Here is a 13714-nt window from a genome sequence, read left to right on the forward strand (position 1 = left end):
AGCACATTTTTACCCTCATTTCTCACCCTTGCCGAGCACCACATAACAGGGCAGCCAGCTCTGCCCATGCTGCGGGAACCCCACAGCCACATCTGTCCTGCACGTGCCACAACGGGGCTCACAACCTGAGACAGGGACTCGTGGTAGGAATTAGCGGCGCCAGGGTGATTAACGTCCCTATTAAAATAGGAAACTACTTCAAGGAGCTTCAGGACACTGAGTCCCACGGCACGTGGGCAGCACCCTGCTCCATTCCTGGCTGGCAGCAAACCCCAGCAGAAGCCCAGAAGAAGGGGAGCCCAGCAGAGCGCCTCCCAGGCAGCAGCCCCATCCTACCTTCGATGTGCTCCACCAGGGAAGGAACCCTCTTGCTCCAGAGCTGCTCCAGCGCCGGGTGGACGCTGTACTGCAGCACGTTCAGCAGGCGCAGGGCAGCCGTCCCCCGGCAGTCTCCTGCGTACGGCTGTGAAGATACGACCTGGGAGTTTGGGGGGGGAGAACAAAGTGTCAGTGTAAAGAAGGTAACTTTAAGGTGCAAGTAGCATGACATAAAACGCAGGAACGCAGTACTGGGAAGTGACTGAGCTCTACACCTCAACGAAACCACAGCTTCCTCCTTTTGCTCCAGCTGTCGATAACTGGAATGTTGTCAGGAGAGAGCCTCTCTCCAAACCCTGCACCCTTCTGTGGGCAAAGGGAAGAACACATTTCTCACGCCTCCAGGGGCTGAGGAGTTCTCCAGAGCCCTGTAAGAGCAGCGTGAGACGCGTGCTGCAACACGCCCTGCTCCCGGGCTGTGCTATCCAAGGGGAGTCCGAGATGTCACAGCCTGCGCAGAGATGTTCACGCATGCCGCGGGGACAAGGCTGCACCAGACCCTGGAGGATGCGGGTCTGGACACCCCTCCCTGCAGCATTTGCCTGGCTCTGTGCTGGGGACAAGCTCCTTCCCTTAGCCGTGAGGGTGGGCACCTTCTCGGGTGTGCCAGCACGGAAAGAGGAAGAGCTCTGCCTGCAGGCCACTCACCAGCAGTCTCGTCGTCAGAGCGTAGGGCGAAGGAAGATTTCCTACAAAAAAAGGAAAAAAGCATCAGAAGGCATCTCACACCGAATGCCCGCCGAGCGGACTGGCACCTCTCCCGCGTGCAGACGTGTCCCAAGCTTGCATGTGCAGAGCGGGCAAGCCGGTACCAACCGTTCAGGTCGTAACGGATGAGGGACGCGTTTTCCCCCTCCTCTTGCTTCTTCATGGCCAAATACATGAGGCTCTTGCAGAGGGGAGTCAGGGCATTGGTGAACTGTATGGGGGTCACAAACTCCAAGAGGTACGGCCACAGCACCTGGAGGGGAGAGCACAGCACTGCCGCAGCCTGCTGGTGCAGGGCACCCGCGGAGAGCCTGGCCGCGGGACACAGAGCGCGGGATCTGGAGGGAGAGGAACGGGGAACACCAGGGCCAAGCCCCCTGTGATGGGGGGCAAAACCTGCATCCCTTTAGCCACTGCTCTCCTTCAGGCAGGGAGAGAGGCAAGTGCTCAGCTCCAGCAGCACCGCAGCACCAGTACCAGCACTGCTGCCTTGCTCCAGCCCTAGAGGAGCTCGCGGGGCACCCCCTGCAAGCACAGCTTTCTGGGGGCAGCCTCTGCACCCAAATCTCTGCCCTGCACCCAGAGGGGAGGGGACGGTGGCAACAGCTCCTACAGCGTTACGGGGCTGTGACAGCCCACCCCGGCAGGCAGACAGGGCATCCTGTGTGTCGTACGGGCTGTGCAGGACAGCACAGGGCTCTCCACCGACCGCCCCAGTCGCGGAGACGCCTGCGCAGACTCACGTTGTTCATCCGGTCAACGGTTGTGCTGAGCAGGAAGAGCGTGTTGACGCTGATGCTCTGGACGCTGTCGCTTGTCAAGTCATCGGCATCTGGCGTCTGCTTTTTTGGCTGCTGGGAGAGCGGGAAAGTGCACGGGTGCTGCTCAGGGCGACTCAGCAAACATCTCTCAGACCCTCAGGACATTGTGCCAGGTAAACCCAGAAGCCTGCTGGCTCCAGCCTGTCTTCGGCAGGCGCTGCAGCTCTACCCTGCACAGCTCAGAGGAGCTGTGGAGCCCCTGCAGCCCAAACCACGGCCCCTCTGCTCTCAGAGGGGGGGAACTATGTGAGCCTGGGGGTGGGTTTGGCCCGAATCTCTGCAGTCCCAGCCGGGTTGGAGCCAGCCACGCATGGAGCCACTCTCACTGCACACGCATCAGCCTGCCCAGCCACAGCTCTTCCAGTTTTATCCCCCCAGCTGCACTTTCCAGGAAGGAGAGCTCCTGCCCCGCCAGGCTGGAGGAGCTGCAGACCGCGGGTTCAGGACGAGGGACTGGGCCAGGCGTGCCCGCGCGCCGCAGGACCCTTACCGCCTCCGAGGGCAGCGCACACTGGCGGACCAGGTACTCCATCATCGCCTCGCCGCCGGGCTGCTCCAGGTAGCCGTGGTGAGCCATGGCGCTGATCACCTGCACCACAGCGCGCTTCACCTGCGCGGGCAGAGCAGCGGCACCGGCGTGGGTACGGGAGGGGAGAGGCTGCGGGCGGGGGCTCTGCCTGCTGCAGGGTCCCCATCGCAGCTGCCCCGCACTTTCCTCCCGCTGGCAGCAGGGAACGCAGCCGCGGGTCCCACTCAGCCCCCGGGCACCACAGCAGGGTCGGGGCCTGCAGCTCGCCACGGGGACAGGAGCCCACGGCCGCACGCTGTGCACGAGCGGTCCCAAAGCAAGGCTCGGGCTTGGAGCGCCCCACAGCCACAGGGGGCTGCATCACCAGCAGCCGGGCGCTGCGTTTCGTTCCCCCGGGTGCTCCAGGCAGGGCCCTGCTCACAGCAGCGATGTCCCCAGCAGGAAGGGAGCACCGTGGCTCAGATGTGCTCTCTGCACAGGGCAGACAGAAAACCAGTTGTGACATGCTCCCTGTTTACTGGGAGGGCACACACTGGGCACGCTGTCAGACCTGCTGGAAACCCGGCCAGGGGACGGGTGAGCAAGCAGAGGCGGCTGGGGATGGCCGGGCTGGCAGAGGCAGGACCCTGGGAACACCTCAGCCCCTGAGGCACACGCAGAAGAGCAGACTGCTTACCTTGTCATTGCTGTCCTGCAGAGGGAGTTTCATAGACGAAAGAATAAAGGGTTTTTTAATCTCCATTTGGGAGGCTGCAAAAAGAAGCGAAGAGTCTCTGAGGCTGGTGCTGCCGAGAATGGAGCCCCTGGTGCCCAGCATCCCCCGTCCCTTCCCAGCCGGCTGGGCCACCAGGACGGCATCCTCCTCCTCCTCCTCCTCCTCCCCACAACCCTGCAGCCAGGGACGGGCTCATCTGCCCCGTGCTCATTGCCCCGTGCTCATCGCTGTTTGCGGCAGGGGAACAAGGCGGTGGGCGGGAGGAAGGGACACAGCTCTGCACCCCTCTGCCCCCGCAGCACTCACGGGCGCTGTTGATGATCTGCCTCATGATGAGCAGCGTCCCCACGCGCGTCCTCTCGTTGCTGCTCTCCAGCTTCGGGAGGAGGAAGGCCAGCACGCGGTCAGGGAAGGAGCAGGCTGCAGGAGGACAGAGCGGCTGTCACAGACGTGCTGCACCCCGGGGTGGTGCAGCCGAGGGATTTGGGGTGCAGCAGCACACCCCAAGGAGCGCCCTGCCCTGCACTCTGACATGCTGTGGGAACTGCATGCCTGCTGCACGCAGCGGGGCTCTGCCTGCTGCACCAAGCCCTGTGCAGCTCAGAAAGCACCACTGCTGCTGTCCCGGCCAGCTGGGGTCCTGGGGAAGCGGCTATGCCACCCCATGGGACCCATAAATGGCCCAGCCTGCTCTTCACACCCAGACTTTACGTTCTCGGGTGCCTCCAGCACAGTGCCTGCGCTCTCCAGCACTCTGAAGGAGTTTAAATTATACTTCCAACAAGTGCTGCCTCGCCTGTCAAAACATTTTGATCGTTAAAAATAAAACCAGTCTGCAGCTGCCGAAATTGGAGCAACGCTCGTGGGGTTTGGAGCGGCGCGGTTGGGGAAGGATGGGCTCGGGGACGGGGCAAGCTGCGGATCTTAGCTGTGAAGCCAAGGCAGCCAGGCACAGGCAGCCCCGCTCCGTGCCCGAGCCCCGCAGGAGGACGTCACCCAGGCGTGACCCAGCAGCAGCCTGCCACACCGCCGCGCTTCCTCTGGCAGTCACACGTCTGTCCATGCCACCGTCACCCTGCACGGGGACGTTTTAGTGAGCTGGGGACAGCTCCAGCCACGGAGCTCTGTGCCCAGGAGGGAACACCAAGCTGTAGGTCAGCCCACGTCTGCTCAGCCCAGCCTTGGGGGCCCCGTGCGCTCTGAGCGCCTGCAGCAACGTGGGACGGCTGTGTTCTGTGTTACGCTGCTGTCACGAGGGGCAGCACTGAGGAGGACAGAGAAGCATCAAACTGCCTCTGCTGTCCCTCGGCTGTGACCCACGAGCACGGCATGCTGGTGTCTGACTGCTGGAGGGGCCCTGATAGAGCTCGAGAGGTTCTGAAGGAAGGTTTGAAACTGAACCAGGCTCTTTGGAAAGGTCCCTGCAAGGGGCCGAGGCAGCAGCGAGCTCCAGAGGGAGCTGAGCTGGCCCCGTGTGCCTCCTCAAGGAGCTCCAGCGAGCGGTGCTCTCAGCACACACGGAGCTTCTGCCTTCTGCAAGCCCAATGCCAGGGGCCGCAGTCAGGACAGAAACCACCACCCCTCTCCCTTCCACCTCCCTGCGTGGCCAAGCAGTATCCAGCAGCATCCCCGAGCCCTCCCAAGAGCAGGGAGAACACAACCCTCCATGCACCACACCGAAATCCTTGGAAAGGAGCACAAAAAGGGCAGGAAAACCACCAGCCACGGCACAGCGTGCCCACGCCTCCCGGGGTGCGGCAGGCTTTGGGACAGGCACGCCGCGTCAGCCCTTACCGAGGACAGTGAAGCAGCGAAGAACCTCGGTGTGGTTTTTAACGGTCAGGGGGACAGACGGCTCGGCAGGAGCACAGATCTGTGGGAGAAACAACTGTGTCAGGGACGTTACGTGGAGCGAGGGCAGGCTGCAGACCCAGCCCTGGAAAGCAGACCCGTGCTGGGCACTGGCACAGCCGGCGTTTGGGATGAGCAGAGGTGGCTGTGAGAACATCCCACAGCACGGGAGCACAGAGCGGTGCTTTCTGCATGCTGAGCACCAGCTTGAGTGCGCTCAGAGTGGGTCAAGCCCCCCCGGAGGTACTTGGGAACTTGATGTCCTCTGCTATTTAAAGGTGTCCCGCTGCCCAGCTGGCCGCCGCCTCCGAAGCTTCAGAACGAGCCAACCTGTCTGGGTGCTATTAAAATAACGCAGGCACCTAATTCTAACGTTGCAGTGAGGACAGCACACATCTGCTTGCTCCAGTCTGCCAAAAGGACGCTTCGGTCTGCAGCTGAGCCAGAGCTGCTTTGCTAAGGCCAGCCACGTCCCGAAGCCCAGAGCCCCCCTGCAGCCTCCTCCATGCCAGCTACCGAGGAGCAGCTCCTCCAAACGGCACCGGCACCGCGCTGGTGGTTGTGCATCACGCTGCCCACATGCACATTTAAGGGACAGCCTCTCCTTGCTGGACACTTCCACGATTCAAAGCCCGTTAAGCATTAAAAACACGGGCTCAGCTTTGTTTCAAGCCCCGAAGAGTGATTCTAAGAGCCTGGTGGTACGACAGACCTCACATCCCTGCAGCAGGAGGGCAGCAGAGGAGCCCAGGCTCGGCAGCCTGAGAAGAGGTCCCCGCATGCTGCTGCACAGTCAGCGCCCCACAGCCAGCCAGTGCCCGGTTTGTTCACCCAGAGCGAGCTGTTTAAAAGGTCAGCTGGTCCCGAGATATTTGTTTTCCCTCTTCTGCGTGACTGCGCAGCCAGAGCTGAACCTCAGAGAGAACCTGGCTGCTCATGTGACACCAACGCGGCAAACGCCCGAGCTCGCAGGCTGCCAGCAACGCCGGCTCCTGCTCGGAGGAGAGGCAGAGGCAGGCGGGAGCAGGACCAGGGCTGGGTGAGCTGCACGCCTCGCACCCCATGACCGAGCACAGGACCAGCACTGCCCCGCTCCAGGGGCTTCCCGTCCCACCCACCGCCCCCAGGGAACCCCTACCTGGGGGTGCAGGGTGCCCAGCAGCGCGTCCAGCTGCACGTCCAGGCTGCGGCTGCCGATGTTGACGGAAGCTTCCAGGATCTGGCAGAGGCTCTGCACAGCGAGAGACCACACTGCAGTCAGCGTCAGGAAAGGGCTCACACCCCAGAGGAGGACGGCAGGAGGTGGGGATCCATGAGCCGTGCCAGCACGTGCCAGCCCAAGGGCAGGGAGCGGTGCTGAGAGCAGCGATCCCCAGCACGCTGCGGTGGGCAGCACAAGGCATCTCCCCCAGGGCACGGTGCGGGAGCCCCCAGGAGCTGCCCCTGCCCTGGTGCTGTTGCAGGGGACCAGGGAGATGCGCACCAGCCCCAGGCTGCGAGCCACAGCTCCGTGTGTGCGTGCAGGGGAGAGCCAAGCGGTGCCAGGAGCTGGGTGGGTGCAGCCCGCTCTGTCCCCTGGGTGGCCGGGGACGGCCCCACGACGCCTGGGCTCGGTAGCAGGACAGAAGGTGATGCAGGGAGCAGGAATCGAGCACAGAGAGAGGCAGATGCAGCCCAGCATCAGTGAGACAAGGGCTCAGGCCATTCTGCTGCTGCTTGCCCTTGTGACAGGGCACGGCTCTCTGGGACAGGCAGAGCCCCTGCTCAGCACCTCCCGCATTCACCAAGAGCTGGCCACGCTGCCCGACGGCACGGCCCGCTGCCAGCACCCCTGAGCCATAAGAACCCCTGAGGTCAGGGACGGGGCCTCGGCCAGCAGCACCGGCGCTCCAGGCTGCTCACCTTGGATATGTAGAAGGCCTCTGCGTGCTTCTTGTAGAGGGCGAGGATGCCCGGGATGAGCTTAGGGAGCTGCTCCTCCAGCTTCTCACTGGGCATCAGGTAACTCATGGGCCCCATGGCCTCCACCACTGCCAGTCTCAGCTGCAGGGGGAGAACAAGCACTAATCAGCGTGGCCTGAATCCCGAACAGCCAGGCTGCCAAAGCACGGCCCCACTGCTCTGGGGGACAGTAGATGAGCAAAGCGGGGTCCCGCTGTGCCCTCCCCACCCCACGGCCGCACCTTGGCCTCCCGGTGCTGCAGCCAACTGTTGAAGAGCACTTCGTACGCGCTGAAGATCTCGTTTGAGAAGGTGTCCTTCCTGACCGTGGGGTCCGGGGCCTTGTCCAAGTTCGCCAAGTACTCCTGGATGCTTTCACTGAAGTGCTGCAGGGCTACAAGGCAGCTCGTGTTTAGGTTTTCCACACGCACAAGGCGGTGTTTGTTTTAGCCCCTGCAGAAGGCAGATGGCCGAGTGCTGTCAGACTGGGCAGCCTCTCAAGGGACAGCATATGCACCAGGACTCCCTCCGACAGCCTGCAGGCTTTCCGAGAGGTGCCCTGGCTATGAGGGATGCTGGCTAACAGCCACGGGTGGCTTTCTGCTCCCTGGCCAGGACTGATGCCACCCCTGACGGGGGTCAGCTCCCTCTAACCGTTGGAGCCTGGACGTGCCGTGTGGGCTGTTCCTGCGTGCCTGTTAGCGAGCAGCACGGCGAGCAGCCCGAGGCAGGCCAGCATGCCTCGCTCGACTCGTCCCTCCAGCCCCAGGCCAGCACCCGGTGCATGTGAGCACAGGTTGTTTTTCTCCTTGCTGATCCAGCAGCAGTCAGAGCGTGTCTGTGCAAAGGCACGCCTCCTGCCTCCAGCCAGGCTGGGCTGGATAGAGCCTGCTGACTGAAGGGGACGCCCGCCCTCCATCTCCCCCCAGGGGAAGCCACCGCTGTTTGAGTTCCCCCCAGCTTTACAGGGCTCCCCGAGCAGCCGCGGGATCACCGGGAGCAGCTCTCAGCTGGCAGCACCGAGGGCTGGAAACACCCTGAGTGAGTTTTACTCTGGGAATTATCCCACAGCTGAGCGCTGGGTGCTTTGGAGGAGAAGGATCAGGCCCAGGCTGGAGGCACCTCAGGAGCTCTGCCCCAACCCTGCCCGGCAGGGCCCCCACAGCAAGCTGCCCACGGCCACGTCCCGGAGCTCCTCGTCCCCTCTCCTGCTGGAGGACGGCTCCTGCAGGGGGTCCCCAGCTCTGTGCTGGGGCAGCTCTTCCCAAGAGCCGAGGAGCTGCTGCCCCTTGGGACGCCCGCGGGACCGAGCCTCCCCCAGACACGGCCTCACCTCCTGCATCTGCTGGCCCCGCACCAGCCGGGCAAGGAAGCGGCCTTGTGATTCGAGGCCTCGAGGTCTCCCGTGGCGAGATTACGACAGGGCGGTGGGCTGAAGGGAGCAGGCAGCTGGTCGCGAGTCCCAGCGGGACCGGACAGAGGAGCGCAGAGCCCTTGGTGCAGGAACAGCCGCTCACAGCCTGACCCACACCCCCACAGATGCGGGAGGCCGGTGCGCGGCTGAGCCTCGTGCCCGCGGGATGGCAGCGGCCACACCAGGACACAGAGGTCAGCGCAGCCCCCAGGGGCGCTGGATGACTCGCGGGCACACCACGGGCACCGATCACACGCTCAGCGTGCCCACGCCAGTGCTCCCAGAGGAGGAACGGGATCCCACAGGAGGAAGAGGAGAAGAGGAGGCTCCCAAGACCAGAGCCGGGCCCCTGCCCACGCTGTGGCCGAGCACCATGCTCACAGGGCAGGGGGGCAGGGGGCAGCCCCCCGCCTCCTCCTCGGCGATGTTTTCTCGGCCGGAGGCGCTGAGTCATGCCGCGACCTCACATCGCAGCCACAGCGCTTCCGCCAGCAGCCTTCCCACCCTCGCCACGGCTTGGCCACCCGAGAAACGAACGCTCCAGGCAGCAAACCTGCCTGCTGCAAGGGGCCGGCACCTCTCCGGCCTTAGCAGGGGCCAGAAGCCCCCCGCAGCCTCCCCGCAGGCCAGGAGGATGAGGAGGGCTGGGGGACACCCCCGTGGTGCAGGGACTGGCGGCAGAAGGGTCTGACGCTGCCTGCAGGACTCGGGGGTCGGGCTGCCCCTCAGGCAGAGGCTCCGAATTCCCACCCATCCTCACCTGGGAAGGGACCAGGCACATCCCTGCTTGCCTCCATCACACCCAGCACCTTTCTGGAGCAGGGAAAGGAATCTAGCCCCCCTGTCCAGACCCCATTTACACCCAGTCTCTTTGCTGGTATCAAAACACCCTCGTTTTGGTTAAGCTCTCCTAAAGCATCTACAAGACATTTGTCAGGACAAAAGCACGTATTTCTAGCCAAAACTATCACCTAGGAGTCCTTCCCAACCCCAGCCCAGGTGCCGATTCCTGCAGCATGGCACTGCAAGGATCATGTCCCTGCACCCACCTCTCCGCCCCTGCAATCATCCCAAATGAAGCTCCAGACCTGTCCTTCGGTCTGGTGCACCCCTGGCCCCATCCCTCCGTGGTGTTTTGGAGAATTTGGGTGTTCTGGGAGACCAGCCGAGGGGTTCGAGTGCTTCCCAAGGGCACACAAAGCCATCAGGCCAGAGGGGCGGCAGCGACGAGGCTGCTGCGGGAGGACACCCACACGTCTCTGAGATACCTCCAGGCTGGGACCCCAGCACCCCCCGGGCGGCCCGTCCCAGGGCTCGGCCACCCCGTGAAGGAATTCCTCCTGGGTCCGACCCGACCCTCCCCTGGCACAACTCGAGGCCGTTGCCTCGCGTCCTATCACTTGTCACCTGCGAAAAGAGACCGGCACCCTCCTCGCTGCAGCACCCTTTCAGGCAATTGTGGAGAGCGATGAGGTCTCCCCTCAGCCTCCTCCAGACCAAACAGCCCCAGACCCCTCAGCTGCTCCTCACCTCTTGTTTTCCAGTCCCCTCACCAGCTTCGTTGCTCTTTTCTGCACACCCTTGAGCAACTCAATGTCCTTAGTGTACTAAGGGGGCCCAAAACCAAACACAGTACTCGAGGTGCTGTCTCACCAGAGCTGAGTACAGAGGGCCGTCACTTCCCTTGTCCTGCTGGCCACACTAGTTGTGATGCAGGCCAGGATGGCGTTGGCCTTCTTGGCCACCTGCGCACACTGCCAGCTCCCGTTCAGCCGCCTGTCGAACAGCACCCCAGGGCCTTTTCCAGACAGGTTTCCCCAGGCCTGTACCGCTGCATGGGGTTGTTCTGACCCAAGTGCAGCTCACGGCATTTAGCCTTGTTGAATGCCATACAGGCAGATGCGGCCCATCAATCTAGCTTGTCCAGATCCCTCTTCAGGGCCTTCTTATTCTCAAGCAAATCAACAATCCCACTCAACTTGGTGTCGTCTGCCAACTTACTGAGGGTGCACTCAACCCTCTCACCAGTATCACTGATAAAGATATTAAACAAAACTGGCCCATTGCAGAGCCCTGGGGAACGCCACCGGTGACAGACCGCTGAGCGGACTGAGCTCCATTCGCCTCGGCCCTTTGGCCACCACCCAGCCAGGTAAACCAGCAAAGGGGACGTCTGTCTGAGCCAGGAGCAGCCTCCTTCTCCAGGAGAACGCTGTGGGAAACTATCAAATGCCTTGCTAAATCCAAGAAGACGACACGCACCCCCAGCCTGAGCACCCGCAGCCTCGCTGGCTGCGCACACAGCACGGTGTCCGCAGGGCCGGGCTCCGGCCGAGCAGCTCCCGCACCCCAGCAGCCGCCCTGAACCACTCGGGTACACACGGAGCAGTCACAGAGGTGACCCAGCCTCGACTCAGGCCTCCTGAGCACACAGGAACAGTTCGGGAGTTGCATTTCTTGCCTGGATCTAAACAAAGCCAAAGGAGAGCTCTGAAGGTCAAAGTGCTACGACCTTCACGTAGGTGTGAGCCAGCTGCAGGCCCGCAGCAGGTCCCAGTGACGGGCCCAGACAGACTTCACCGTGCGCTAAGCGCAGCCGTACGTCCCTCCCCGCAGCTCCCAGCACTGCCCGGGAGGCTCCCAGCCTCGCATTTATCCCGTGACATCCAGAACCACATCAGCATTCCCAGGCTGGGACACGGGTATCAGCAAGAGATAAGTGCTCCTGCACCAGCAGCGCGCTCCTGCCTCTCCCACAGCACCCGTGGGAGCCCTTGAACCAGCAGCACTCCTCCAGGCCACCTTTTTTTTTTGCCTGGCCATGGAAAGAAAACTGCGAGTCCCCAGGATCATCCCCTGTTGCCATTATAAGACTGCAATTTCATTAATTTCATGCCCGCTTTCCTGCAACCAAGCTGCCGGGGGCTACGCACCGCCCTGCCCTGGAGGCAGCTCAGACACAAGCAACTCAACCAGGAGCCTCCTGCGAGGCCCCAGCAGCTCCAGGCGAAGGTGGACCAGCTCTCCAGGGACCAAGGGACAACCAAAGCGGCTGTTCATCGGCTGTGGACGTGCTGGTGCCTCTGGGTCACGTTCTGCTGCATGAGCAGTGGCCTTCGACAAGCCCAGGGCTGGAGGAGGACTCCAGGAGAGAGGAGCCCGTGAGCTCCTCCCAGCCCACCAGAAAGCATCCCAACCTGAAGCTGCTTAGGAGAACTACAGGAGTGACTTGAGCAGGAGCTGGCCGGGCACATTGCGGCATCCTCACATGTCCTGCCAGGGCTAACGCTCACACTGCTGCAGGTTGCCGGGGCTGTGGTTCTAATAAAAGAACAGCCTGGTCTGTAACCAGGTCTCGAGCAGCACACCCCTCCTTCCTTCCCATCCCACAGGCTGCCTCAATCTGCACTGGGCTCTGGAGTATCCACGTGCTCTTTGCTAGAGGAGAGAGCAAAGGGCACCTCTGCTCGCCGTGCAGTGAAGTATGAACGATGGGGAGCAGCGAGAAGGTGGTGAAGTTTTGCTGGACCCCAGTGACCTGGAGCTGATGGCTCCCATCACCCCTGGAGCTGGCCAGAGCCCTGCTCCAGCACATTCAGGAACACCCCACCCTGCCCAGCTCCCCGGCCCCTGGCCACAGTCCCTCCTTTCCCAGTGAAGGCAAAAAGTCTCCCCTAACACACCTAAAATCACTGCAGTCTCAGAATACGTAGGAAGAGCTTACCGTAGCAGAAGACCGACTTCATGTGGTCCTGTTTTGCCATCCCCAGCATCGGCAGCATCGTCCCGAGGATGGAGTTGAGGAAAGGCACCATCCCAAACACTGCGGGAAGGAGGAAAGAGCCTTGCAGCAACCATGGCACCTTGCAGGTACCAGAACGGCAGCAGGGCACAGACCGAGCGAGGCTCACAGGCACCGGGGAAACGCCTCAGCCAGCCCCTCGCTGCCGGCCACAGGCAGCCACGCTTCGCCCCACAAGATGCCGACAGCCCTGGTGGGAGCTGCCCTACAAACCCCTCAAGTTCTCAGCCTCTCCTAGCAGAAGTCAGGGGGATGCACGCCAAGCCCTGCTTGCTGCTGGCTTCTGAATTGTCAGTGAATCTTTCTGCAGCCAGTGAAAAGAAGTTCCATTCAAGAAATGCTCGTTTTAAACCCGGTCTTTAAAGGATGGATGGAGACAAGAGCCCAGCCTGGGAGATCAGGCAAGCAGAAGCATCCCCGCGTCCTCTGGGACGGGATTTCTGTGAGGAGGAGGGACATAGCCCCAATTCCCCCTGCTTTTGAGCAGCTGCTATTTTAAAGAGATTGGGCTGAGCTGTGAAGCCAAGCTGTGCTGGGTTTGCACGTTCACTGTGCTCCTGCCATGGCTGGGCTCCTCTGCTCTGGGCACTGCCAGGAACGTGCCAGGCACCCTGCTGCCAGCTCGGCACTGGGGGGTCCCAGCAGCACACCAGGAAAAGCACCCAAGACAGCGCAGGGCTTCCCCGATCTCCCCCCACCAGCAGCTCCCTAAGGCACTGCCGTTCCTCTTCTCATGCCCCACATCTTCAGAAGAGAAGAGGAATAAAGGACGCAGCAAGCAACCCATTTGCACCGACAGCACTCCTTTCCATACCGGTTCTTGCTGATTTTCAGTGCATTCCATCACAAAGTTACTTTACAAAGCAGACAAAGTGATGCTGATAAACAAGTGAGAAGTCTGCTTTGCTTCCACGCACGCTGGCTTGCTCAGCACGCACAGCACCACACCACGGAGCTATTTGGGACCCGGTGTGGGTTACAGAGCCCAAAGCACACAATGCCCGCCATGCCTCCCAACGCCAACCCACAGCTGCACGCGCAGCAGGCGGGCGCTCAGCTCACCGTTCGACACCGAGAGGTTCGCAAAGGTCTGCACGATGAAGTAGTGCGGCAGGATGCCCGGCTGGAACTTGGTGAGCACCTCCTCCATCACCTTGTTGATGAAGCGCTGCCCGACCGCAACCAGCACGCTGCTGGCCGCCTGCTGCCACTCCCGGATCACCTCCTGCGGGCAGGACGCAGGCACGGCGCGTCAGGCACCGCAGCCTCCCCCAAACAGGGCTTCTGCTTCACTGAAACCACGCTTCGTGCCCACCCCAAGCGCTGCGGGGAGCCCCAGAAGAGGTTCAGGACTCGGATGCGATCCTTCCCCACCAACCTGCAGCCCCCCGAGGCGCTGCCTCCTTTCTGCTCCAACCCCTGCCTGCCATCCAGGTGCTTCTCAGCACCCGAGTTTTATCTGGCTGTTATGTGCATAGCGCTAGGAAAAAACCTGTCAGCCCAAGCATCCCACCTCTCCCCAAAGAGAGGAACGTAGACCATCCCCTACTGCCTG

The 13714-nt window shown here is 62.2% G+C and overlaps 1 protein-coding gene across 1 annotated transcript in view; it reads right to left on the reverse strand.

The window, feature by feature from the left end:
* MROH1 (maestro heat like repeat family member 1) overlaps positions 1-13701 on the reverse strand; it is a 45561-nt gene extending 31860 nt beyond the window's left edge. Inside the window, exons 1-14 of the mRNA XM_050708794.1 lie at positions 13693-13701; positions 13222-13384; positions 12082-12180; positions 7186-7337; positions 6905-7045; positions 6141-6233; positions 4946-5024; positions 3458-3571; positions 3113-3186; positions 2398-2517; positions 1830-1940; positions 1195-1339; positions 1027-1067; positions 337-478 (exon numbers count right to left, since the gene is read on the reverse strand). Coding sequence (XP_050564751.1) covers positions 337-478; positions 1027-1067; positions 1195-1339; positions 1830-1940; positions 2398-2517; positions 3113-3186; positions 3458-3571; positions 4946-5024; positions 6141-6233; positions 6905-7045; positions 7186-7337; positions 12082-12180; positions 13222-13384; positions 13693-13701 — 1483 coding nt within the window. The remainder of the gene's footprint in view (positions 1-336; positions 479-1026; positions 1068-1194; positions 1340-1829; positions 1941-2397; positions 2518-3112; positions 3187-3457; positions 3572-4945; positions 5025-6140; positions 6234-6904; positions 7046-7185; positions 7338-12081; positions 12181-13221; positions 13385-13692) is intronic.
* Positions 13702-13714: the final 13 nt, after the last annotated feature.

This window comes from Cygnus atratus, chromosome 2 (assembly GCF_013377495.2).
Source record: "Cygnus atratus isolate AKBS03 ecotype Queensland, Australia chromosome 2, CAtr_DNAZoo_HiC_assembly, whole genome shotgun sequence".
Taxonomy (NCBI): domain Eukaryota; kingdom Metazoa; phylum Chordata; class Aves; order Anseriformes; family Anatidae; genus Cygnus; species Cygnus atratus.